The sequence below is a fragment of the Capra hircus genome, chromosome 4 (genome assembly GCF_001704415.2).
Source record: "Capra hircus breed San Clemente chromosome 4, ASM170441v1, whole genome shotgun sequence".
Classification (NCBI taxonomy): domain Eukaryota; kingdom Metazoa; phylum Chordata; class Mammalia; order Artiodactyla; family Bovidae; genus Capra; species Capra hircus.
The window spans coordinates 71,708,582-71,736,091 of record NC_030811.1 but is presented as its reverse complement, the minus strand read 5'-3'; the positions used below and the strand labels follow the sequence as shown (position 1 = coordinate 71,736,091).

Here is a 27,510-nt window from a genome sequence, read left to right as displayed (position 1 = left end):
AAACAGAAACAGCCTTGTAGACACAGAAAACAAACTAATGGTGACCAAAAGGGAAAGGGGAGGGCAGAAGGATAAAGTAGGAGTTTGGGATTAGCAAATACAAACTACCATATATAAAATATATCAATAGCAAGGTCCTACTATATAGCACAGGGAACTATATTCAGTATCCTGTAATAACGGAAACCATAATGGAAAAGAACGTTAAAAAGAATATATTATACATATAAAACTGAATCATTTCTCTGTACACCAGAAACTAACACAATATTGTAAATCAACTATATTTCAATAAAGAAAATTACTCCACATGCAAAGAAATGGGTGTACATAACCCATACTCATAGAGAAAAAAATTAAAAGGCAGACCATAGGAATTGACTCTGCAAGTAGGCTCACACAAGATTTGGTAGACAATGACTTCAAAACACCTGATTTCCCCTGAAGTAATTCAACATAAATACTAAGTAGATTGTGCTGAAGATGCATGTTGTAATCCCTAGAGAAATTTCTACAAAAAAATAATGCAAACCTATAGCTAAAAAGTTCAGAGAAAAACTAAAATGGAATATACAAAGCTATCTGATGAACACACACACACACACACACACACACACACACACTCACACACACACATTCCAACAAAGAAAAGCCCAGGACCAGATAGTTGCACTGCTGGATTCTAAAAAACATCTGAAAAAGAATAAAAACCAAACACTTCCCAAACCGTTCTAAAAACTGAAGAGAAGGGAATACTTCCAAACATCAAAGCCAGACAGAGATACTACAAGAAAAGAAAACTGCAGGCCAATATCTCTTATAAATACAGATGTGGGAATTCCCTGGTAGCTCAGCGGTTAGAACTCCACAATTTCACCTCGGGGGGAGGAGATGGGGGGTATGTTTGATCCCTGGTCAGGGAACTAAGGTACTGCAAGCTGCACAATGCAGTCAAAAAAAAAAGGTGTGGGGTGGGCAGGGAAAAAGAGAAAAGAATAGATTGGGAAACCTGGAAAGACAGAAGAAGGGGGAAAATAAGGATGATGGGAGAAATGAAAGAAGGGAGAAAATCTGGTAAGACTACATGAGTGAACATATAAGGACCATACTAATATAAAGTATTACTATTATTAATAACATTCAGAAGAGGTTTTTTTTTCTCAAGTTTGTGAAATAAAGTGAGAGAACTGAATGAAATGGTAAAGAGATCTGGAAACTGTTTATTTGGTGCAAATAGTTAAGTAGAATATCTCAACTTATAAGTTTAGAAACAGGAATAGTGTCTAGTCTCCACCTAGTTCCTCCTTTTCATCTGCATTTATTTGCACAGAAAACCTTTCCAAAAAGTTTGGAACTTTTCAGTTCACTTTCCTCAAGTCTCCTCAACCCAGATGAGGCCGCATGTCTCCATCTAAACAATAACAGAAAAGAATGAAACTATCAGGACCAATCATGACTTAAGCCCTGGAGCAGGGGAGTAATCCCATCCTTGTCCTCAGTGTTACTAAGAAGATGCTGCTGCTGCTAAGAAGGTGAAACCTCAACAAATACTGAACTCTGCCAGAAAGGATGACTGAGAAAGAAACTGGGAAGTCCACCAACAATGTTATGTTAGACTGACCAAGTGTAGATTCATACACTTTGGAAACCAAATTAAAATGTAAGGGCTGGCATCCTGTTTTGAAAAATAAAGATCCTATCCAATTGTTCTTTCCTGCAATGATGAAGGATGTCTTCAGTTGCTGATAAATTCAGCATTTTCTTCAGGAAGCTACTCGGGGTAAACTTGAGAAGTGATGCAAAACATATAACATAGACATGGAGATTTTTCAAAGCAAACTGAATGTTATCAATCCCTATAGAGGCTGCAGAAAATTCTTTGTAAATCTCTATGAATGACCTCATTCTGACCATCATGCTTTTCTGATGTACTCACCAGAATAAACTAGCCATGTATGTAAGATATATCCCTAGATAACTAACTTGGCCTTCTTGAGTTATATGCTCTAATTCAACTGGATTTTACAGAATGATTTGCCAGATACAATGACTTGGGAATTCCTTTTCCTCAAAGGGACATTATTTTAGTTTTAATATAATTAATATGAAAATAATACAGATCATCACCACTTACCTCTGAATATATTCCTAGTTGTGATAATAAAACTGCATTAGCAGCATTATCTTCTATTTAGATATGGTTAAAATATATATATATTTCTAATTTGCTGAAATAGATTTCAAGTCTCTAACCAAAAACTAAAACAAATGACTAAAACTGTATCCTGTCTTACGAAACATGTCTCTCAAAAGATCATGCCTGCCTACTTGCCCTGTTGTTTACATAGTATTAAAATGAAGAACTCTAGAAGTATAACTATGATCATAAAAATACAACGAACCTCTAAATTCACCTATAACCAATCTCAATTTACTAAACCAAAGATTGATAAAACCTTACCATAGTTCTTAAATTTATATATATGAAGCAATCAAGTATAATGGCAATGAAAAGTAGAACAGCTCACCTAATGTTCCCCAAAAATATCAGATTTAGAAATTCAAAGCTGAAATTCACTAGAAGCAGGCTGACGCCATTTTTAAGGAACAATCAATAAAATAATCAATAAAAAGGCACTGTCAATAAAATAAGATGCCGGTATTTGGGGCATCATTTACATTTATTTAAGATACACTACCATTTAAAAACTGTATATACTCTGGCTTAAACATCCAAATAGGAAATAAATCCCTAAGGGACAAAAAAATCAAAAATTTGGTACAAAAATTTTACCCATTGAAGAATCTTACACTAAATTAATTTTTCTCAAACAATGATGAATATTCCAACACAGGGTGACAAGTAATAAGGGAAACTAGTTTCCATAAGCATTACTTGACCATATGAAATAAATTATACACCCAAAAATACTACTTTGAAATGTACAGAAACTTTGAAATGTTACAAATAACATACTAAAGTTTACAAAAACCTAAGCTGCCTGTTTTTGTCTGGATATTATTCTTGTTTTTTGACACTATGTGATGAAAGAGAAAACTAGTAAAATAAGATTTTAAAATGCCATATGGGTATTATGTTAAATATAAATTTGACTAACATTAAATTCAATTAGTTAAAAAATGAGGGTTTATTGGTATGTGTTTTTATTGATAACACAATTACGTCTTCAACTACTGGCAACCCTTGATATCAGCATAAACCCATTATTCTGGATTTGAATCCAGCACAGCATCACCCCAATCTGGGGGTAGCTGAATTCAGTCACATATGTAAGTATTTTCCCTGGTGGCTCAGACAGTAAAGAATCTGGCTGCAATGTAGAAGACCTGGGTTGGACCCCTGGGTCAGGAGGATCTCCTGAAGAAAGGAATGGCTACCCACTCCAGTATTCTTACCTGGAGAATTCCATGGACAGAGGAGCCTGGAGGGCTACAGTCCGTGTGGTCACAAAGAGTCGGACACAACTGAGTGACTAACACTTTCACTTTCAGAGACCATCTAAATCATTGGGAAAGACCCTGATGTTAGGAAAGACTGATGGCAAGAGAAGGGAGCAGCAGAGAATGAAATAATTGGATAGCATCACCAACTCAATGGACACGAATTTGAGCAAACTACAGGAGACCGCGGAGGACAGAGGTGCCTGGTGCTCAGCAGCCCATGGGGTCACGAAGAGTCTGACACAACTCAGCAATCCAAAACAATAGAGCAAACACAGTCACTGAAGACATCTGCCCTCATATGTGACCAACACTGTAGCTTTAACAAGACATGTACTGAATTTGCTATGTTGAAGCTATGTATGTTTTAAATGCATTTAAGATATCATCTCACCTAAAGATTATCATAGTAAGTGAATTAAGTCAGAAAGAGAAAGACAAATACCATATGATATCATTTACAGATTAAATCTGAAGTATGGCACAATGAACTTAGCTATGAAACAGAAACACACTCACAGACATAGAGAACAAACTTATTGTTATCAAACAGGAAAGGGGATGAGGGAGAGAGAAAGTAGGAGTTTGGGATGAGCAGATAGAAACTACTACATAGAAAACAGATAAACAACAAGGTCCTACTGCGTGTAGCATAGGGAACTATATTCAATAAACCATGATGAAATAAATCATGATGGAAAAGAATATTAAAAAGAACACGTGTGTGTGTGTGTGTGTGTGTGTGTGAATCACACACACACAGAATCACCCATAGAAGTTTTAAATTTTGAGTACATCTAATTTACCAATCTGTGTGTGGTTGGCAGGGGGTGGGGGGGGGGCGCGGAGAGGACTGTGCTTTCGGTTATACATCTAAGAAATCATTTTCAAAGTCATCAAAATGTCCTATGTTTCCTTTCAGAAGTTTTATAGTTTTAAGTTTTACATTTAGGACTATGATCCACTTTCAGTTTTGCTTTATTTTTTAATATGAAGTAAGGTCTGAACACAAGTTCCCTGTTTTACATATGGCTATCCAATTGTTCCAGTACCATCTGTTGAGAACACTATCTTTTCTTCAATAAATGTGCCAAAAATCCATTTTTCTTACATGTGTGGATCTTCTTGGCTCTCTACTTCGTTACTTCGTTCCATTAACCTGACTATCTCTTTGTCTTGGTTAGTAGAAGTCATTGCAATAGGTCTTCCAATCAGGTACGGTCAATGCTCCAATTTTACTTTCTTTTAAAAGTGTTAGCTATTCTAAATCCTTTGCATTCGCATATGAATTTTAAAATCAGTTTGTCAATGTCTAATAAAAGCCTGCTGGGACTCAGACTATAATTGTGTTGAATCTATACAAATAATTTAGAGAGACTGGGCATATTAAAAACGATCAAGTCTTCCAATTCACAGACAAAATTTATTCACTTATTTAGGTCTTTTAAAATTGTTCTCAATAATGTTTTTAGTTCTCAGTATACAGGTCTTGTGTTCAGTTCAGTTCAGTCGCTCAGTCGTGTCCGACTCTTTGCGACCCCATGAACCACAGCACGCCAGGTTTCCCTGTCCATCACCATCTCCCGGAGTCCACTCAAACCCATGTCCATCGAGTCGGTGATGCCATCCAACCATCTCATCCTCTGTCGTCCCCTTCTCCTCCTGACCTCAATCCTTCCCAGCATCAGAGTCTTTTCAAATGAGTCAGCTATTCGCATCAGGTGGCCAAAGTATTGGAGTTTCAGCTTCAAAATCAATCCTACCAATGAACACCCAGGACTGATCTCCTTTAGGATGGATTGGTTTGTTCTCCTTGCAGTCCAAGGGACTCTCAAGAGTCTTCTACAACACCACAGTTCAAAAGCATCAATTTTTCGGTGCTCAGCTTTCTTTATAGTCCAACTTTCACATCCATACATGACTACTGGAAAAACCAGAGCCTTGACTAGATGGACCTCTGTTGACAAAGTAATGTCTCTGCTCTTTAATATGCTGTCTAGGTTGGTCATAACTTTCCTTCCAAGGAGTAAGCATCTTTTAATTTCATGGCTGCAATCACCATCTGCAGTGATTTTGGAGCCTAGAAAAATAAAGTCAGCCACTGTTTCCCCGTCTATTTGCCTCTTTTGTCAAATTCAACCCTAAGTATACAGGTCGTGTGTATCTTTTGTCAAATTCACCCTTAAGTAGTTCATATTTTTGATGTTATTATGAGTGGTATTTTTAAATTTCAATTTCCAATTGCTTGTTAATACTACTATGTAGAAATAAAAGTAATTATATATATTGATCATATATCCTGAAATCCTGCTAGATTTGTTTATTAGCTCTACTAACTTCTTCTTGTGAACTCAAAGCAAGATGCTGCTGCTGCTAAGTCGCTTCAGTCATGTCCGACTCTGTGCGACCCCATAGACAGCAGCCCACCAGGCTCCGCTGTACCTGGGATTCTCCAGGAAAGAACACTGGAGTGGGTTGCCATTTCCTTCTCCAATGCATTAATTAAGTGAAGTCGCTCAGTCGTGTCCGATTCTTCACGACCCCAATGGACTGCAGCCTACCAGGCTCCTCCGTCCAAGGGATTTTCCAGGCAAGAGTACTGGAGAGGGTTGCCACTGCCTCCTTCCAAGCAAGATATTACTACATACCTATTAGAATGGCTAATATTAAGATGACTGACAGTAACAAGTGTTACCAAGGATGTAGAGAAAGCACAATTTTCATCAACTTTGGGTTGAATACCTGGGCAATTTCAGATCATATACACTTAGTATATGATCTGGTTGTTCCATACCTATATTTTTTATCAAAGAGAAATGAAAGCAAATGTCTATAAAAACACCTTCATGTGAATGTTCATGACAGCCTGGTTTGTAATAACCAAAAATTAGGAAGAACTCAAATACAAATCTACAGGTGAATGAATAAACCAACTGGGGAATATCCATATAATGGAAAACTACTTAGCAATAAAACAGAATGAGCTATTTATACACACAACACAGACGCATCAAAATAATTAAGCTGATTGAAAGACCCCCCCCAAAAAAAAACCCACATACAAACTCTGATTCCATAGAAAGCAGATCCATAAATGCATGAGAAAAAATTATCAAGGGGCATAAGGAAACTTTGAGGGAGATGGTCATGTTCACTATCTTAATATTGATGGTTTCAAGTCACAACTTGCCAATATGTACATTTTCAATATGCTGCAGTTTACCGTATATCACTTAGACCTCAACTTTTAAAAAAAGAAAATGTACCAGCATGCTAGGTCCCAGAATAGACTTTTTAATTGATAAATAATTTTAAATTGATAAATAATTCACACACTATAAAATTCAACTTTTTGAAGCATACAATTCAGTGGCTTTTTGTAGTGACAGAAGTTATGCAACAATCACCAGTATTTAATTCCAGAATATTTTCACCACTCCAAAGAGTGGCACCCATTAGCAGTCACTGACATTTCCCCCAGTCCCTCAGAATATAATTAATTTCCAGATGATGATGTATTTCATCTGGTCACTACATTTCAAGCCTCAAGACCTTTCAAGTTTGAGAGACTGGTTCTAAGTTAATTTCAAGTACCTGCTACTATTTATCATTGTATTCTTTCTAATGAGAACCAGAACCATACAAATATAAACATGATAATTTCACAGAAGTTCCAATCATAGAAATGTCATTTATAGTGTACATGTGTACCTGTAACTGTGATTACTAACTTATTAACATTATTAAAACATTAACTCCAAATGTAGAAACTTTATCTCTCTCGGCTCTCCTTATTATCAATGCCAGGACTGTCCAAGAATACAGTGGGAAATGATGAAGACGTGATGCCTCTGAAATTTTTAAATAGCATATAATCTGCAAAGCTTTAAAAATTTAAATTAATACAATCCATTTTGAGATACCTCTACCATTTACTACACTTTCTCAACAACTCATCATCATTTAACATTTATAAAACTTTGGGTAAAGCCAAAGCCTCATTGGAAAGATAATGAGCTTATATCCTGCACTGCATCAACTTAGAACATGATGATGAATAATTGTGCCTTAATGAAGAAAAAAGAAGACATCACCATTTGCCTCAGAGCATATGCTGTTTCTAGAAGAGATGATAATCAAAATCAAAACCTAGCGATTTTTTATTAAGGAAGAGTGTCAGTGATGATAAATATAATAAGCCTTGGAACAATGTGTGTTTGCTTTTTTAATGATTCTATCACCCTACAGTTTATTTTTTGGAGCACAGAAATTAAATGTGACAAAGCAAAAAATAACAGCTGATACTAGGATTTTTTTACACTTTTATATTTAGCACATATTATGAAAAAACCCTAAAGTATTTCTCACTGCTTAAAAATTAACTTTTTATATAACATATTCCAAGCACACTACAAGTTCTATATATTCCCAATGATGTGCCTAAGCAATGTATTTGAACATTATAAATTGAAATGCTGTTGAAGCATGATTCGTGAAGGATATTACATTTCTATAATTAAAAACAAGCAATAAGCATTACAATATGACTACATAATTTAAATATCAAAGATAGGAAAATTCAAAAAGAACATAAAATGCACATCTTTCTGATATTCTTTTGGCACAACTACTTTCAAAACACATTACTAAGAGTAAGGAGACTTGATATTTGAGATGGATGTAATCAAGGACTTTCTAAACCTAAAATGGTACGAATTCCACTAACCACATCCACTTCAGAAAAATTACTGGGTACCCAATGAAAAGAAGAAAATCACAAAGCCTTATTAAAATGCAGGTGTTAGGAGGTTCTTTGTGTACTTAGAAGATATTCAAAATTTTGCCTAAAAAATTATGAACTCCTTCATCATGGACCTTGCAACTTGTTAATAATCAAAGCTGTGACTGTTAAACACTCAAATGTCAAGAGGCTGCTCTAAATGTTTGAGAAAAGAATGATGAATAAGAAATGAATTCAAAAGATCTTCTAGGCACCATATCAACATGAGACTTGTGACCTAAAAAACAGCACTTCTGAACATTTCCTCCTAGGGAATGAAAACTTAAGTTCACTTAAGACCTATACACAAATGTTAAAGTAGCTTAAAGTTATAATCACCAAAAACTGGAAACACAAATATCCTTCAACCAGTGAATCGATGAACAAGAGGACTTACCAAGTTCATTGAGACTCTGAGCAGCTTTTGTTATCTCTCTACTTCCCCCCTGCAGTTGTCCTTGGAGTCTCTTACTGAGATATAAGATGCGAATGATTCTCCGAAGCAAATCACAGGCAACCTATGAAATGTTAAGTAAGTAAAGTCAATCCATAAAGTTTCATGACTATGTGAATCTGTCTAATCTTTTCAGATGCTAGAGATCCAATATCCAGGCAAGACACAACTCTGACCGATTAAAGCAAAATCAGTTTTTTGTTTTCGTTTTAATATCCTTATGCAGTCCCAGTGTATAGCCAAGGCTGACAACCACTGTGCTAGGGCTGCTTAGTTTCCTGCTACTGTTCCTTATCGTTTCTTAGTTTATTGTTCCTACGACCCCAGGGGTACAGACTTACTAGACCTTAAAGAATAAGCGTGCCCTTAATTGATTCTTCCTAATTTATCATTAGTGACTAAATGTAAAAGAGAAAGCTATTTTAAAAATAAACCTATCATTAGTATGTCACCTTCTATTCCCTTTTCTGTTATTACATCTAATCCTGGGTCTTTACCTATCCAAAAGACTACGACATGAAATAATGACTCATGTATTCTAGACAGAGGTAACCCAGGCTGACTGCCAGGGGAGAATGACAAGAAAGGAGATTGATGGAGTAACATATATGTAATTACCTTGAGCTTCAGCGGTGACAATAAAGAAAAAAGAGACAGTCTATGTTGCGACATCACAGCCATCTTTGCATGATCCTGAAGCTGGATGAAGCAACCTAACTGGTGGCAATAATAATTAAAAGCTCTAGGAAGACAGGGTCCCTGAGGCTTCAACTATAAAGATTTTTTCTGAATGAAATACACATACACCTCAGAGCCACACACAGTCCCACTCGTGCACATACAACATACACAAATGTACAATCAAATATATGTTTACAAACATGTAAATCAAGGCAGCCAAGTACTAAACATGTTTAACTGACTGCTTTTCTGAGTAACAACAGTCTGAAGTACTTAAAATAATAAAATAATGTCAAATAAAAATCCTCCCCCTGCAAACTGGAAAATTTAGGCATCTTAATCTTTTAGTTCAGTTCAATCGCTCAGTCATGTTCAACTCTTTGCGACCCCGTGAACTGCAGCACGCCAGGCCTCCCTGTCCATCACCAACTCCCGAAGTTTCACTCAAACTCATGTCCATCGAGTCAGTGATGCCATCCAGCCATCTCATCCGCTGTCGTCCCCTTGTCCTACTGCCCTCAATCCCTCTCAGCATCAGAGTCTTTTCCAATGAGGCAACTCTTCACATGAGGTGGCCAAAGTATTGGAGTTTCAGTTTCAGCATCAGTCCTTCCAGTGAACAGCCAGGACTGATCTCCTTTAGAATGGACAGGTAGGATCTCCTTGAAATCCAAGGAACCCTCAAGAGTCTTCTCCAACACCACAGTTCAAAAGCATCAATTCTTTGGTGCTCAGCTTTCTTCACAGTCCAACTCTCACATCCATACATGACCACTGGAAAAACCATAGGCTTGACTAGACAGACCTTTGTTGGCAAAGTAATGTCTCTGCTTATCTAGGTTGGTCCTAACTTTCCTTCCAAGGAGTAAGCGTCTTTTAATTTCATGGCTGCAATCACCATCTGCAGTGATTTTGGAGCCCCCAAAAATGAAGTCCATCACTGTTCCCACTGTTTCCCCATCTATGTCCCATGAAGTGATGAGACTAGATGCCATGATGTTAATTTTCTGAATGTTGAGCTTTAAGCCAACTTTTTCACTCTCTGCTTTCACTTTCATCAAGGGGCTTTTTAGTTCCTCTTCACTTTCTGCCATAAGGGTGGTGTCATCTGCATATCTGAAGTGATTGATATTTCTCCCGGCAATCTTGATTCCAGCTTGTGCTTCTTCCAGCCCAGCATTTCTCATGATGTACTCTGCGTATAAGTTAAATAAGCAGGGTGACAATATACAGCCTTGACGCACTCCTTTTCCTATTTGGAACCAGTCTGTTGTTCCATGTCTAATTCTAACTGTTGCTTCCTAACCTGCATACCTAGAGCCAGACATCCTGGAATGTGAAGTCAAGTGGGCCTTAGAAAGCATCACTATGAACGAAGCTAGTGGAGGTGATGGAATTCCAGTTGAGCTGTTTCAAATCCTGAAAGATGATGCTGTGAAAGTGCTGCACTCAATATGCCAGCAAATGTGGAAAACTCAGCAGTGGCCACAGGACTGGCAAAGGTCAGTTTTCATTCCAATCCCAAAGAAAGGCAACGCCAAAGAATGCTCAAAGTACTGCACAATTGCACTCATCTCACATGCTAGTAAAGTAATGCTCAAAATTTTCCAAGCCAAGCTTCAGCAATATGTGAACCGTGAACTTCCAGATGTTCAAGCTGGTTTTAGAAAAGGCAGAGGAACCAGAGATCAAATTGCCAACATCTGCTGGATCATGGGAAAAGCAAGAGAGTTCCAGAAAAACATCTATTTCTGCTTTATTGACTATGCCAAAGCCTTTGACTGTATGGATCACAATAAACTGTGGAAAAATCTTTTAGTTTTATTTTCTGAATAGGTCATGGAAGCATGTAATTCAAAATTCAAAAGATCAGAAGATAAAAAGTCACCATCATATTTCTATGTCTCAACTATATAGTCACCAAAAACAACCACTATTGTCACTTTTTTGCTTGTCAGAATTCTATTTTTAGATATACTATTTGGAATGTAAAATCCCAAGCAATCATTCCTCTCAAGATTCTAAACACATCATGAGGAGAAATACCAGATCTTACTTTAGCCTAACAGCATGAACTGTCCTTCCAGAATTCCCTAATACCTAACCAATAAAGGATATGCCCTCAAATATGAACGCTTTGAGCTTATTTCTAATGCTTTTCTGTTTAACCATACTTCATCTGTCACCAGGTCTTACCGATTATTCTTCTGTTGCATAATACAATAGTTATTTTACCTCTATTCCCCAAAGCATCACCCTAATCCAAATCTTTACCACTTTTATCTTAAAACTGTGGTCTCCTGGGTAGCTTTTCAATCTCTTGCTGAAATCCATCTTGCTGGCTTTATCGTCTTAGAAACAATTTTCAGCAGTTTAGCGCCCCCTTTAATAAATTTCAGTGGCTCTCTACTAACAGATTATGTTGAATTCAACAGCATTTAACAAAACCCTCAGTCAACACATCTTAGATAATCTATAAGGCACCAACTCGCACCATTTCCTAATACAGTTGCTTCCACTCCAATCAATTTCCTTATTTTTTATTTCATACTTTTATCATCAAATATAATACAATTATTCAGCATTGACAAGAAATGATCTATCAAGACAGAAAAAGACACAGAGGAATCTTGAATGCATTTTACTATGGGAAAGAGTCAATCTGAAAATGCTATATATTATATGATTCCAACTATATGACTTTCTAGAAAAGACACAACTACGGAGACGGTTAACAAGATAAGCCGTTGCCAGGAGTTGGCAGAATAAAGTATAGAGGACTTTGAGGGCACTGAAAATACTATATAAAGACGGATGTGTGCATGTCCTTTTAGTTGTGTCTGACCCTTTGCAACCCTATGGACTGTAGCCCACCAGGCTCCTCTGTCCATGAGATTCTTTCTCCAAGGCAAGAATACTGGAATGGGTTGCCACGCCTTCCTTCAGGGGATCTTCCCGACTCAGGGGATCGAACTCACATCTCCAGCAGCTCGTGCACTGCAGGCAGATTCTTAACCACTAAGCCGCCAGGGAAGCCCCATAGTGATGGATATATGTCATTATGTATTTTGCAAAAGCCATAGAATATACACTGAGAGAACTATGGACTTTCATAATGATGCATCAATGTAAGTCAATCATTTTTAACAAACGTGCCACTCTGGTGACAGATGTTGACTAACAGGGAGGCTATGCATGTGTGGGGGCAAGGGATACATGAGAAATCTATATCTTCCTCTCAATTTCGCTATGAATCTAAACTGCTCTAAAAAAAATCAGTATGTAAAAATATATTTAGATATTATATATTTAGAAAATTACATACAGAAATTAAATAAATCAACTTGGAACTACCATGTGGATCAGGAAACAAAACTCTCTCTGTCACTACATAAGGCCTCCATGTTGTTGCTACTGTTCAGTCGCTCAGTTGTGTCTGACTCTTTGTGACCCCATGGACTGCAGCATGCCAGGCTTCCCTATCCTTCACTGTTTCCCAGAGTTTGCTCAAACTCATGTCCATTGAGTCGGTGATGCCATACACCATCTTGTCCTCTGTCATCCGCTTCTCCTCCTGCCTTCAATCTTTCCCAGCATCAGGGTCTTTTCAAATGAGTCAGTTCCTCGCATCAGGTAGCCAAAGTATTGGAGCTTCAGCTTCAGTAACAGTTCTTCCAATGAATATTCAAAGTTGATTTCCTTTAGGATTGACTAGTTTGATCTCCTTGTAGGTAAAGGGACTCTCAAGAGTTTTCTCCAACACCACAGTTCAAAAGCATCAATTCTTTGGCGCTCAGATTTTTTTAAGGTCCAAACTCACATCCATACATGCTGCTGCTGCTGCTAAGTCACTTCAGTCCTGTCCAATTCTGTGTGACCCCACAGACAGCAGCCCAGGAGGCTCCCCTGTCCCTGGGATTCTCCAGGCAAGAACAATGCACTATTTCCTTCTCCAATGCAGGAAAGTGAAAAGTGAGAGTGAAGTCGTGTCTGACTTTTAACGGCCCCACTGACTACAGCCTATCAGGCTCCTCCGACCATGGGATTTTCCAGGCAAGGGTACTGGAGTGGGTTGCCACTGCCTTCTCCACATCCATACATGACTACTAGCAAAACCACAGCTTTGACGATATGGACCTTTGTTAGCAAAGTAATGTCTCTGCTTTTTAATATGCTAAGTTTCTCATACCTTTTCTTCCGAGGAGCAAGGGTCTTTTAATTTCATGAATGCAGTCACATTCTGCAGTGATTTTGGTGCCCAAGAAAATAAAGTCTATCATTGTTTCCTTTGTTTCCCCATCTATTCACGATGAAGTGATGGGACCAGATGCCATTTTCTTAGTTTTTTCAATGTTGAGTTTTACACCAGCTTTTTCACTCTCCTCTTTCACTTTCACCAGGAGGCTCTTTAGCTCCTCTTCGCTTTCTGCCGTAGGGACGGTATCTTCTGCGTTACTGACATTTCTCTCAGCATTCTTAATTCCAGCTTGAGCTTCATCCAGCCTATCTAGCATTTCACATGATGTACTCTGCATATAAGTTAAATAAGCAGGGTGATAACACACAGCCTTGACGTATGACTTTCCCAGTTTGGAACCAGTCTATTGTTCCATGTCCGGTTCTAATTGTTGCTTCTTGACCTGCATACAGGTTTCACAGGAGGCAGGTCAGGTGGTCTGGTATTCCCATCTCTTGAAGAATTTTCCAGTTTTTTGTGATCCACACAGTCAAAGGCTGTGGAGTAGTCAATGAAGCAGATGTTTTTCTGGAACTCTGTTGCTTTTTCTATGATCCGATAGATGTTGGCAATTAAATCTCTGGTTCCTCTGCCTTTTCTAAATCCAGCCTGAACATCTAAGAGTTCTCAGTTCACATACTGCTGAAGCCTAGCTTGGAGAACTTTGAGTATTACTTTGCTAGCATGTGAAATGAGTGCAACTGTGCTTAGTCTGAACATTCTTTGGCACTGCTCTTCTTTGGGACTGGAATAAAACTGACCTTTTCCAGTCCTGTGGCCACTGCTGAGTTTTCCAAACTTGCTGACATATTGAGTGCAGCACTTTCACAGCATCATCTTTTAGGATTTCAAATAGCTCAGCTGGAATTCCATCACCTCCACTAGCTTTGTTCATAGTGATGCTTCCTAAGACTCACTTGACTTTGCACTCCAAAAGATGTCTAGCTCTAGGTGAGTGATCACACCATCGTGGTTACCTGGATCATTAAGATCTTTTTTGTACAGTTCTCCTGCATATTCTTGCCACCTCTTCTTAATATCTTCTGCTTCTGTTAGGTCCATACTGTTTCTGTCCTTTACTGTGCCCATCTTTCATGAAATGTTCCCTTGATATCTCTGATTTTCTCGAAAAGATTTCTTAAGTCTTTCCCATTCTATTGTTTTCCTCTATTTCTTTGCATTGATCACTTAGGAAGCCTTCCTTATCTCTCCTTCCTATTCTTTGTCACTGTGCATTCAGATGGGTCTATCTTTCCTTTTCTCCTTTGCCTTTCACTTTCTCAGCTATTTGTAAGGCTTCCTCAGACAACCATTTTGCCTTTTTGCATTTCTTTTTCTTGGGAATGGTTTTGATCACCACCTCCTGTACAATGTTATGAACCTCCAACCATAGTTTTTCAGACACTCTATCAGATCTAATCCCTTGAATCTATTTGTCACTTCCATTGTATAATTGTAAGGGCTTTGATTTAGGTCATACCTGAATGGCCTAGTGGTTTTCCCTACTTTCTTCAATTCAAATATGAATTTTGCCATAAGGAGTTCATAATCTGAGCCATAGTCAGCTCCCAGTCTTGTTTTTGCTTACTGTATAGAGCTTCTCCATCTCTGCTGCAGAGAACATAATCAATCTGATTTCAGTATTAACCATTCTGGTGATGTCCCTATATAGAATTGTCTCCTGTGTTGTTGGAAGAGGATGTTTGCTATGATCAGTGCTTTCTCTTTCAAAACTGTTAGCCTTGGCCCTGCTTCATTTTGTACTCCAAGGTCCAACTTGCCTGTTACTCCAGGTATCTCTTGACTTCCTACTTCTGCATTCCAGTCATGACATCCTCCATCCAACCTCCCTACTTCCCCCAGCCCAAGAGAGACATCATTCTGGCTTTTGTCTTAATCATATCCTTATTTTCATTTATAGCTTCATCACTGAAGTATATATACCTAAATGCTATAGTCTAATTTTACTCTTTTTAAATCTGTATCGGTTCCCTTAGCATCTTTTTTCCTTTGCAAGCTGCTAAATATGTTGGATCATCTGTCCTATACAGTTTCCCACGGACTGGGTTTAGTTGATTACTGTCTTCTAGTTTAACAAGTCCCTGTATCTTTTATATTCCCTAAACACTAGTAGTTGGATGTCAGCAGTCTCAACAGATTCAGGTTAATATTCTGGGAAAATTTATTCATTACTGTTGTTACCAACACTGATACTCAACATCAAAATCCATTAAAACATAATATATGAGACAACAGATGTAGAGAACAAATGTATTGATACCAAAGGGTAAAAGAGGGGGTGGGATGAGTTGGGAAATGAGGAGTGACACATATATACACTACTAACAGGTTACTATTGAGAACCTACTGGATAGCACAGGGAACTCTACTCAGAACTCTGTGGCGACCTAAATGGGAAGGTGATCCAAAACAGAAGGGATACAGTAGGAGACACAGGAGATGTGGGTTCAATCCCTGGGTCAGAAAAATCCCGAAGAAGGAAATGGCAAACCACTCCAGTTTTCTTGACTGGAAAAATCCCATGGGCAGAGGAGCCTGGCGGGTTGCAGTCCAGGGGACCACAAAGAGTCAGACACAATTTAGCGAGTAAACTCCCACCACCAGGTATATGTATGGCTGTCATTTTGCTGTATAGCAGAAACTGACAGCAGTATAAAGCAACTATACTCCAATTTATAAAAACAATAATAATAATAATTATGACTGCAAAATGGTGTTACTCCAGTTTTATCATTTTTCTTTATCTGCTAGCATATAAAACGTCTCTATTAGAAGAAGCTTTACCTCATCTATATTAGTTTTTCCAGTGGTACTGTTCATACAGAAAAGTAAGAATTTTCACTGGGTTCCTTCCATTGGTTTACCAGTGGCTTATTTTCCTAACAGCCATAAAAGATGAACAATTAAGTTCACTGTTTTAGATATCATTATGAAATCACAGATTTAAAGATGTGAAACCACTGTAGCTCTTATCCTTACAGGTGCTCACCATGTCCCATTTTTGGCCATGGGAGCCTCTGAGGCTGATCACGTCTATTGATTTGCCTGGGACTGAGTGGTTTCCTGGGATACAGGTGTTACAGTGTTAAAAATGACACAGCTGGTCACCCTAGAACCTATTCAAGTTGGCTCCTGAATCCTTTTGTCATGACTCTACATAGTAGTTATTGATAGTTTCCTTAGGATATACAGGTATAAAAATATTATAATGTATATTTCATGTCCCAGACCTGGAATCAAAGATTTATCAAAGAAGCCCTCATTTCCTTTAGAAGTCAGCAGCATTTGAAGACCATGTTGGGGAAACCAGGTCTGCTCATTTCTGAGACTTCGGAGTACACATAGTTAGGAAATGTTGAAATTAAAATACCACATAAATCTTCATTTGTTTGATTCCATGATACACATAAAACAGTCTCAGATTAACATTATACATATACATATATATATAAATATATACATATGATGTGTACACTATTTTAAGATAAAATTAGAACACCTCATGAGTTCACACTGATACTTCCACTTAAATAGGAACAGAGAATATTTATACTTAATCTTCTAAATTACATCTGTAAATTATTTCTTCCACAGAGACTCCTGGTTCCAAAGACATCAGAGATAACAGAATTAGAATATGTATAATTATTCATTTGCTTTGCTGTATGATACAAACATTAGCGAAGTGAAGTCGCTCAGTTGTGTCCGACTCTTTGCAACCCCATGGACTGTAGCCTTCTAGGCTCCTCTGTCCATGGGATTTTCCAGGCAATAGTATTGAAGTGGGTTGCCATTTCCTTCTCCAGGATACCAACATTACCTGAACTCAAAACCAAAACTACAAAAAAAAAAAAAAAAAGACTGAAGACAATTTAAAAAAACTGTTCCCTGCATACTCTCCCCACAATGTCTTAGAGTTGAATTTTATTTCTTGGTCAAAACATATAGCCAGCGACTTCCTTGGAGGTCTAGTGGTTTGGAGTCTGCCTTCCAGTTTGGGGACAGCTGTTCGATCCCTGTTAGAAGAACTAAGATCCCACATGCTGCAGGGCAACTAGGCCCATGCACCACAACTCCTGAGCCTGCTCACCTCAACTAGAAAGAAGCCTGCGCGCCACAAGGATACATCTCATGTGTCACAAGACCCAATGCAGCCAAAAATAAAAAAATGAATATTTTTTAAAAGTAACATACAGCCATTACATACTACTTTATATCCCTCATTTAAGCCTTGTTCTTACTGTCATTGCTAGTTTTACTTTGAAGTTTCTCTAGTCATTTGATTGTCTCAAGTATATCATCTATCAGAGTCCTAATAAAAGCTTATAGGAGCAAAAGTCCCTGGATTCTATGAGGATGGCAATCTCTACACATCAAAATCAGTTCAGCTGTTAAATCCATTATCTTTTGCTGCATAAGAAACCAGCCCGAAACATAGTGGTTTTAAACAATTTGTTCTTCCTCACAACTCTGTGAGTCAGGAATTTAGGCAGGGTTCATGTGCTTCATGTGGTATCCCCAGGATTACTCATTCTGCTACCCTCTGCTAACGACAAGGCTTCACTCCCCTGTCTGGTGCCTCAACCCTCCTCTACCTTCATCTCCCCACCACCAGCACATGCTTTCTCACACCATGATGGTCTCACAATGACTGGACTCTCAACGGAGAGTGGCTTTCCCAGAGCACAAACAAAAGCTGCTGTGCCCCTTGAATACTAACTCCCAAACTAGCCCAGCAGGACTCCCACCAGCAGCAGTTCTCCCCTTTTGCTATCCTGCCTACTCTGTGTTTTCAAAGTGTTTAGGGACACTGGCGTCTTATACTGCTGTTGTTATCTTCCCTCTTCCTTCCTTCCTTCCTTCATTTCTGGTATATTACTTGTTTGGTGGATAATTATTTATAAAGCCAGTTAACTACATAATCATCACACAGAACAATGCAGATAAAATTATTTGACATTGTTATCAATTGAAAACTAAAAAGAATCCTATAAATGTATATGGTGAAACCACATACATGTAAAAAATATGAACATAAAAAAAGGTTTTAAGAACCCTTTCCTCCTCCTTCATATCAACATTTTCTCAAACTTTCTTACTTATATAATTTCAAAGTTAAAAAATGAAATTAAAAACCTTAAATTGGAAAGCTAATATATGTGACTTAAAAAGTAAAATGATAAAAAGTGAAAAAAAATTTAAAAGATAAAAAAACTTATATGCACATGTGAATTATACCCCAATAAAGCTGTTGTATTTTTCAAAACATATGATTCAAAGTGTTAAAAACATAAGATTTGAAAGTTAAAACTCATTTTCTTATATAACATTAAAGTTAAAAAAGTTTATATATTCTATGTAAAGGATAATAAGCTCTTAAATTTTTCTTTCTGAAAAACTCTAAGGCAGTTCATAAGCAAACAACGTTACTAAAAAGAGCTAAGATAGAGATGATTCTTGGGGTGATAATTAAATTCAACTCATGTTTTCATGTATATAGATGAAGTCAGAAGCTTCTGCTCAGAGAAAGAAAAAGCCTTATGGAAAGAGTAAAGTGGGGATAAAAAGCAAAAAAAAAAAAAATTGAAGGTAAAAGTACTTTCTTCTAATTGAGGGTACAGCTTAGTGATTTTATGTTCAAGGCAAAAACAAGTTCAGAGCTATTTCTTTCTTCTTCTTATATCACATGCATTTAAATGAATTAAGAGCTCAAAGAATAAAAAGATTAAACAGGAACATAAAAGTTTCTCCAAAATTTAAAATGGAAATGTCTAGACAAATTAAACAGAATAAAAATGGTTAAAACATGAATAAATTTCCAAAGAGCCCTTGGACTTCAAAGAAGTTTGAATTTCCATGATGAACATCCCTCTTACAGGTAAGACTCATCCTAAGGAAGGAGTCAATTTAGAAAAACTTAAATACTAGAAATAAAGATATCAAAATGTACCTGGCATATTTTAGTTTTCTTTCTCTCCCTTCTCTTTCTTCCTTCATGATAAATTTACCAGATACTCCACTCAGTTGCTGCTATACAGTAGTATAATATTTTTTACAATAAAAGTATAGAAAATAACACTAATACATATAAAAAGTGTTTATTTTAAACACAAATAATCCTGACCTCACATTAACATAACTGTAAGAATAAAAGCACTCATAAAAGAAACTATCACAGTGTCAGAGAATCACAGCATTTTAGAACTGGAAGAGAATTCACAGATCCAGTCCAAACTTTCACTGTATAAAGATACTATACCACCAAGAACACCACAACAAATATAGTAATTATGTAAAGTGAAATGTGTATCACTACCCTTACTGTGGTAACCATTTTACAATACATACATCTACCAAATTATCACACTGTGTATCTTAAATGTACATGTCATGTCAATTATATCTCAAAGCTACAAACAAAAAAATAATAAAGTTTGTTCGTGACCATGAAGTTAGAAGGATGAAGAGTGTAGTCAGGTCTCATAACACCTAGTCCACTGGTCTCCATCCATGCTTTACGAATCTAGATTTGGCTTTAATTTTTCAACCTACAAGCAAGTTTCTGAAAACCAGGAGTCATACTTTCTACTTTTTTATATATTCCATAGAATCAAAATCACAGAATCCTAAATTTAGCAAATGAAATTCTGTTTCAGTCTGAACATTGCTGCATATTGGCTATATGAACTTCAGCAAGTAACTTTCAGAACCTAAGTTTTTATTCACCCATAAAGTGATGAGATATGTAACTTCTAAACACAATTATTGAATTAGAATACTTGAAAATTTTCATACATTAAAGTCCCACATAAATTTGAAAAAGAAATTTTTTTATCATGAATACCAAGTGAGGTAGCAAACATGAGATTCTTAAAAGTTACTGTCAAAAGACTATACTAAACAAAGAGGGGAAATGAAGTGCATGATGCTGCAATTCGTAACCATTTAATATGGTACATAGCCCTATTCTTCGGCTTCCCAGGTGGCACCAGTAGTAAAGAACCCGTCTGCCATTGCAGGAGTCCTAAGAGACGCAGGTTTGATCCCTGCATCAGGAAGATCCCCTGGAAGAAGAAATAGCAACCCACACCAGTATTCTTGCCTGGAGAATCCCATGGACAGAGGAGCCTAGCGGACTACAGTGCATTGGGTCGCAAAGTGTAAGACACGACTGAAGCAACTTAGAACACACACGCACCAAACACTATGCTAAAGTGAAAAATTCCTAAAACAAACCAGAGGAAATCTACAGATTACCTTCAAAAGACCAGGTCAGAATGACAGTTTCTCAACAACTAAACTGGAAGCCAGAACAGAATTGAATTATATATGACACATATAGAAAGTTAACAACAAAGGGAGGGAGGAAGGAAGGAAACAGAAAAATAACTTAAAAGGGACCAAAAGATTTTAAAAGACATTTCTCCAGAGAAGATACACAGTGACCAACAGGCACAATAAAAGATGCTCAGTATCACTAGTCACTTGAAAAATTTGTATCCAAACAACAATATACTACTTCATAATTGGTAGGATGGCTATATTAAAAAGAGAAGAAGTATTGGCAGGAAAGGAAAAAACTGAAACCCTCATACATTGCTGATAGGAATGCAAAATGGTACAGCTTCCTGGGAAAACACTTTGGCACTCCCAAAATGTTCTTTTTTCCAGCTGTATTGATATACAATTGACATATAAGGCACAGTGGTAGAGAATCCACCTGCCAATGCAGTAGATGTGAGAGGCACAGGTTCAATCCCTGGGTTGGGAGGATCCCCTGGAGAAGGAAATGGCAACCTGCACTAGTACTCTTGCCTGGAAAATTCCATGGACAGATGAGCCTAGCAGGCTACAGACCGTAGGGCTGCAGTCAGTCAGACATAACTGAGCAACTGAGCACACATAATACTGTTTAGGTATATGTATATGATTTGATACATTAAAATATTAAACACAGAGTTAGGATATGACCTAGCATATCTCAGATACATACCCAATTTAAAAAAATGTACACACAAAAACTTAATACACAAATGTTCCTAAGAATTCTTACTCATAATAGTCAATAAGAGGAAACAACCCAACTATCAACTGATAGGTAGGTAAAATAAATGGATAAAGAAAAATGTGCCATATCCATACAATGGATTATTATTTGGTCACAAAAAGGAAAGGTGTATTGACATACCAATTCTTCAGCACTCGGCCTTCTTTATGGTCCAACTTTCACATCCATATGACTATTGCTCCCTTTGAAAGAGAAGCATGACAAACCTATACAGTATTTTAGAAAGCAGAGACATCACTTTGCCAACAAAGATCTCTATGGCCAAAGCTATGGTTTTTCCAATAGTAGTATGGATGTGAAAGTTGGACCATATAGAAGGCTGAGTGCTGAAGAATTGATGCTTTCAAATTGTGGTACTGGAGAAGACCTGAGAGGCCCTTGGACTCCAAGGAGATGAAACCAGTCAATCCTAAAGAAAATCAACCCTGAATATCCATTGGAAGGACTGATGCTGAAGCTCCAATAAATGTGAAGTCAAGTGGCCCTTAGAAAGCATCACTACGAACAAAGCTAGTGGAGGTGATGGAATTCCAGTTGAGCTATTTCAAATCCTAAAAGAGGATGCTGTGAAAGTGCTGCACTCAATATGCCAGCAAATGTGGAAAACTCAGCAGTGGCCACAGGACTGGAAAAGGTCAGTTTTCATTCCAGTCCCAAAGAAAGGCAATGCCAAAGAATGCTCAAACTACTGCACAATTGCACTCATCTCACACTCTAGTAAAGTAATGCTCAAAACTCTCCAAGCTAGCCTTCAGCAATACATGAACCGTGAACTTCCTGATGTTCAAGCTGGTTTTAGAAAAGGCAGAGGAACCAGAGATCAAATTGCCAACATCTGCTAGATCGTGGAAAAAGCAAGAGAGTTCCAGAAAAACATCTATTTCTGCTTTATTGACTATGCCAAAGCCTTTGACTGTGTGGATCACAATAAACTGTGGAAAATTCTGAAAGAGATGGGAATACCAGACCACCTAACCTGCCTCTTGAGAAATCTGTATGTAGGCCAGGAAGCCACAGTTAGAACTGGACATGGAACAACAGACTGGTTCCAAACAGGAAAAGGAGTGCATCAAGGCTGTATATTGTCACCATGCTTATTTAACTTATACGCAGAGGACATCATGAGGAACACTGGACTGGAAGAAACACAAGCCGGAATCAAGACTGCCGGGAGAAATATCAATAACCTCAGATATGCAGATGACACCACCCTTATGGCAGAAAGTGAAGAGGAACTAGAAAGCCTCTTGATCAAAGTAAAAGAGGAGAGTGAAAAAGTTGGCTTATATCTCTGCATTCAGAAAACTAAGATCATGGCATCCGGTCCCATCACTCCATGGGAAATAGATGGAGATACAGTAGAAACAGTGTCAGATTTTATTTTGGGGGGCTCCAAAATCACTGCAGATGGTGATTACAGCCATGAAATTAAAAGATGCTTACGCCTTGGAAGAAAAGTTATGACCAACCTAGACAGCAGATTCAAAAGCAGAGACATTACTTTGCCAACTAAGGTCCATCTAGTCAAGGCTATGGTTTTTCCTGTGGTCATGTATGGATGTGAGAGTTGGACTGTGAAGAAGGCTGAGCGCCGAAGAATTGATGCTTTTGAACTGTGGTGTTGGAGAAGACTCTTGAGAGTCCCTTGGACTGCAAGGAGATCAGCCCTGGGATTTCTTTGGAAGGAATGATGCTAAAGCTGAAACTCCAGTACTTTGGCCACCTCATGCGAAGAGCGGACTCATTGGAAAAGACTCTGATGCTGGGAGAGATTGGGGGCAGGAGGAGAAGGGGACGACAGAGGATGAGATGGCTGGATGGAGTCACTGACTCAATGGACGCGAGTCTGAGTGAACTCCGGGTGTTGGTGATAGACAGGGAGGCCTGGCGTGCTGCGGTTCATGGGGTAGCAAAGAGTCGGACATGACTGAGCTACTGAACTGAACTGAACTGATGATGCAAAGAGCCAACTCACCGGAAAAGACCTTCATGCTGGGAAAGACTGAGAGCAAGAGAAGATAGGGATGACTGAGGATGAGATGGTTGGGTGGCATCACTGATTCTATGGATGTGAGTTTCTGAGCCAACTCCAGGAGACAGTGAAGAACAGGGAAGCCTGGCGTGCTGCAGTCCATGGACTTAAAAGAATCAACAGGACTTAGTGACTGAACAGCTACCATCTATTATAGCAATTATAGGACTAGGTTATTTACATTTGACCACAGAAAACTGTAAGGATAAAGGTTAGGTTTCTTCTTGTTCTCTATCAAGAGAAATAATTTTGAATTCTAAAAAGTTAGTAAAATTATTACATACTATAGTAATAAAAGTGAAAATAATTCACTTGAATAGTAGTTTTGATTTTTATTTTTTAAACTGAACATCTTCTTTTAAAGCACTTGAATATTTTCTTTTTCTCTCATATTCTCTTACTTCCTCAGAATTCATTCTCTTGAAATCTACCCCTGATAAAGACAAAATGAACTAAAATTATAAAGAAATGACAAATGAGGACCTACCTGAAGTCTTGCTAGTTGAGCAGTACGGGCTACTATTTTATTGTATGGCTCAACAATTTTTGCCTTCATCCTAAAGGAAAAACAAAAAGAGGAGAGATAAAATCATCTTCAAAATATCAATGGATAAAAATCTTTCCATTTCACTTATTTACAAAATGAACAACAGTACCTGTCAACGGCTCCCTGTAAAGCCCCAATTCTTGTCTGCATCATCTGAAGGACACCTAGGAAAACAAAACAGCTTACATTACTTTACAAATTTACAAGGGTTTCAAGTTGGGTAAAAAGTTAAAAGGAAAAAACTGAAAAAGTCTTCCATTTTTTTCTACTATGATCATAATCGAACCATATCTTTTACCTAGACTATTCAAGAACCTCTAACTAGTCTTCCTCTACTCCAAATCTTACTTCACTAAAGAAGTCTTACAAGCAATAGGGTGCACACATGCTAAGTTGCTTCAGTCATGTCCACCTCTTTATAATCCTATGGACTGTAGCCCACAGGGCTCTTCTGAACATGGGATTTCTCCAGGCAAGAATACTGGAGTGGGTTGCCATGCCCTCCTCCAGGGGATTGTCCCGAACCCAAGACCCTGTGTCTCCTGCATCGGCAGACAGGTTCCTTACCACTAGCACCACCACAAGGAAGGGGGAGTGACTGCTTAATGGTTACAAGGTTTCCATTTGGAGTGATGAAAAAAATCTGCAACTGGATAGTGATGCTTATTAATGGCACTGAATTAGCATTAATATGATGAAAGGGGTAAATTCCATGTTAATGTGTGAAAAGTGAAAATGAAAGTCACTCAGTCATGTCAGACTCTTTGTGACCCAATGGACTGTAGCCTGCCAGGCTCCTCTGTTTGTGGGGATCCTCCAGGCAAGAATACTGGAGTGGATATCTATTTCCTTCTGACCAGGGGATCGTCCCAATCCAGGGATTGAACCCAGGTCTTCCGCATTGCAGGCAGATTCTTTACCAGCTGAGCCACCAGGGAAGCCCAAGAATATTGGATTGGGTAGCCTATCCCTTCTCCAGGAGATCTTCCTGACCCAGGAATCGAATGGTGGTCCCCAGCCTCGCAGGCAGATTCTTTACAAGCTGAGCTACCAGGGAAACCCGCTGTTAATGTGCACTGTACTATAATTACACACACCAAAAAAAGCCTGTGTGATCTTTAGAAATGTAAATTATATCTTAACACTTATTTGCTGAAATCTATCCACAGTCTCCCCTTCATTCCTAGGTTAAAACTAAAGTCCACAGCTTGATCTCCAAGGCCCTGAACAATTTGGGTGATGTACTCTGCTCCTGGTATACTCTTTCTAACCACCAATGATAGATAAATAATATATATGAAGAGCAAGTATATTATTGCGTTTACTCTCTATTTACGTAACATAATGAAGAACCATTTATAAAATTGTAGAACTATTTTCAGGAAGACAGATCTTAAATTTGACTATTTATATGCCTAAAAATGGGTTTTCCAGTATTACAGATCTAATTATTTTGAACTCCATTCTTTAAAACTCAGTTTCTATATTCAACTGACATAGCTACAGTTTTAAAACACAGCATTCTATAAATAAATTTAAGTAGAGAATGTTGGCACATATTAGATGAGGTAATTTTAAGGTTAATGAACATTCCTGCTGCTGCTGCTAAGTCGCTTTAGTCGACTCTGTGCGACCCCATAGACGGCAGCCCGCCAGGATCCCCCGTCCCTGGGATTCTCCAGGGCAAGAATACTGGAGTAGGTTGCCATTTCCTTCTCCAATGCATGAAAGTGAAAAGTGAAAGTGAAGTCGCTCAGTCGTGTCCGACTCTTAGCGACCCCATGGACTGTAGCCTACCAGGCTCCTCCATCCATGGGACTTTCCAGGCAAGAGTACTGGAGTGCGGTGCCATTGCCTTCTCCGAATGAACATTCAAATTAAAACATATTTGTATGCTGACAGGATCAGCATACAAATATGTTTTAATTTGGCTCAGTTCAATAGAATCCTTTCTGGACCCAGGGATTATGCTTTTCTGCTGGCTTTATGGTTCACTGACCTTCCTTGTTATCATCACTTCCTTATATGTTTTTCTCTCCACAATCCACTCATGAGAGCTTTCACACATATTCCACTAAAACAGACCTTGTCAAGGTCACCAGAAATCTCCAAGGTGCCAATTTCTATTATCAGTTCTGTCTTGATCCTGTTCAAACTCTCAAAAATTCATTTCACGTCGAACCACTCCCTCCCTAAAACATGTTTTACTCTAGCCTTCCAAATCATTACACCCCCTGGGTTCCTTCCGATCACAATAGTTGCTCCTACTCCTTCTCCATTAGATCTCTACATGCTGGAGTACTCCCAGAGGTGATCCTCAGTCATCTTCACTTTTCCATCCAGTCTCTCTTAGTATTTAAAACACGGGGTCTGAATGAAATCTTGATCTATTCAGTAAACACTGATTTGAGATATACACATATGTACCTGTATCCATATTTTCTTTATATCTGCCTAACTATACACACACATACACACACACAACTCTTTAGTTCAGAACTTTCTTATGACAAGTTTAAGACACCCAAGATAAGATCTGCCCCAACCAAAGTCATGATCCTCTCCAGTCTAACTCATCTCAGTTACTTACACCATCAACTATCCAATTTTTCAGACTAAAATTTCAGGAATCACTCTTGGTGAGTTTTTTTCCCTCAGACCTTTAATTTCCCATCAACAAATCCTATCAACTCTATTCCTGTCTTATACCATCCACTTCTCTCTCTTTACATCCACCTCTCTAATTCAAGGCACCATCAACTTCTATTACTCTAATAACTTTTAAATGGGAACCCCAGATTCTACTCTTGCCTTCCTATAGAACGACCAGAGAAAACATTTTAGAGCATTAATCACATAATATCTCTAATTAAAATCCTCCAATGGCTTACCATTGCATTTAGAATGAAAATCAAAATTCCTTTCCAAGAACCTCATCTATAATTCTTTTCCTCATTCACTAAACTCTTAATCGTACTAGACTTTTCTTCCCTTCAAACATGCCACACTAATTCCATTTATTGGTCCCTCAGCTTACCACACTCTTCTCCCCAGAGTCATGGGTAACTTTTTCTCATCACTCAGATCTCAACTCAAATATCATCTTCTCAAAGAGACATCCCCTGCTCATCCTAGCTAGTAAGGGACTCCCCTTCTATCTCATCATCTATTTTGTTTTCTTTTAGAACTTACAAATACCTGAAGTTTCCTACTAACATATTTTTTCGG

The 27,510-nt window shown here is 38.0% G+C and overlaps 1 protein-coding gene across 1 annotated transcript in view; it reads right to left on the bottom strand.

Moving 5' to 3' along the window:
- COG5 (component of oligomeric golgi complex 5) overlaps nt 1-27,510 on the bottom strand; it is a 282,487-nt gene that overhangs the window by 242,357 nt on the left and 12,620 nt on the right. Inside the window, exons 4-6 of the mRNA XM_005679133.3 lie at nt 24,392-24,446; nt 24,223-24,292; nt 8,640-8,760 (exon numbers count right to left, since the gene is read on the bottom strand). Of these exons, the coding sequence (XP_005679190.2) occupies nt 8,640-8,760; nt 24,223-24,292; nt 24,392-24,446 (246 nt within the window). The remainder of the gene's footprint in view (nt 1-8,639; nt 8,761-24,222; nt 24,293-24,391; nt 24,447-27,510) is intronic.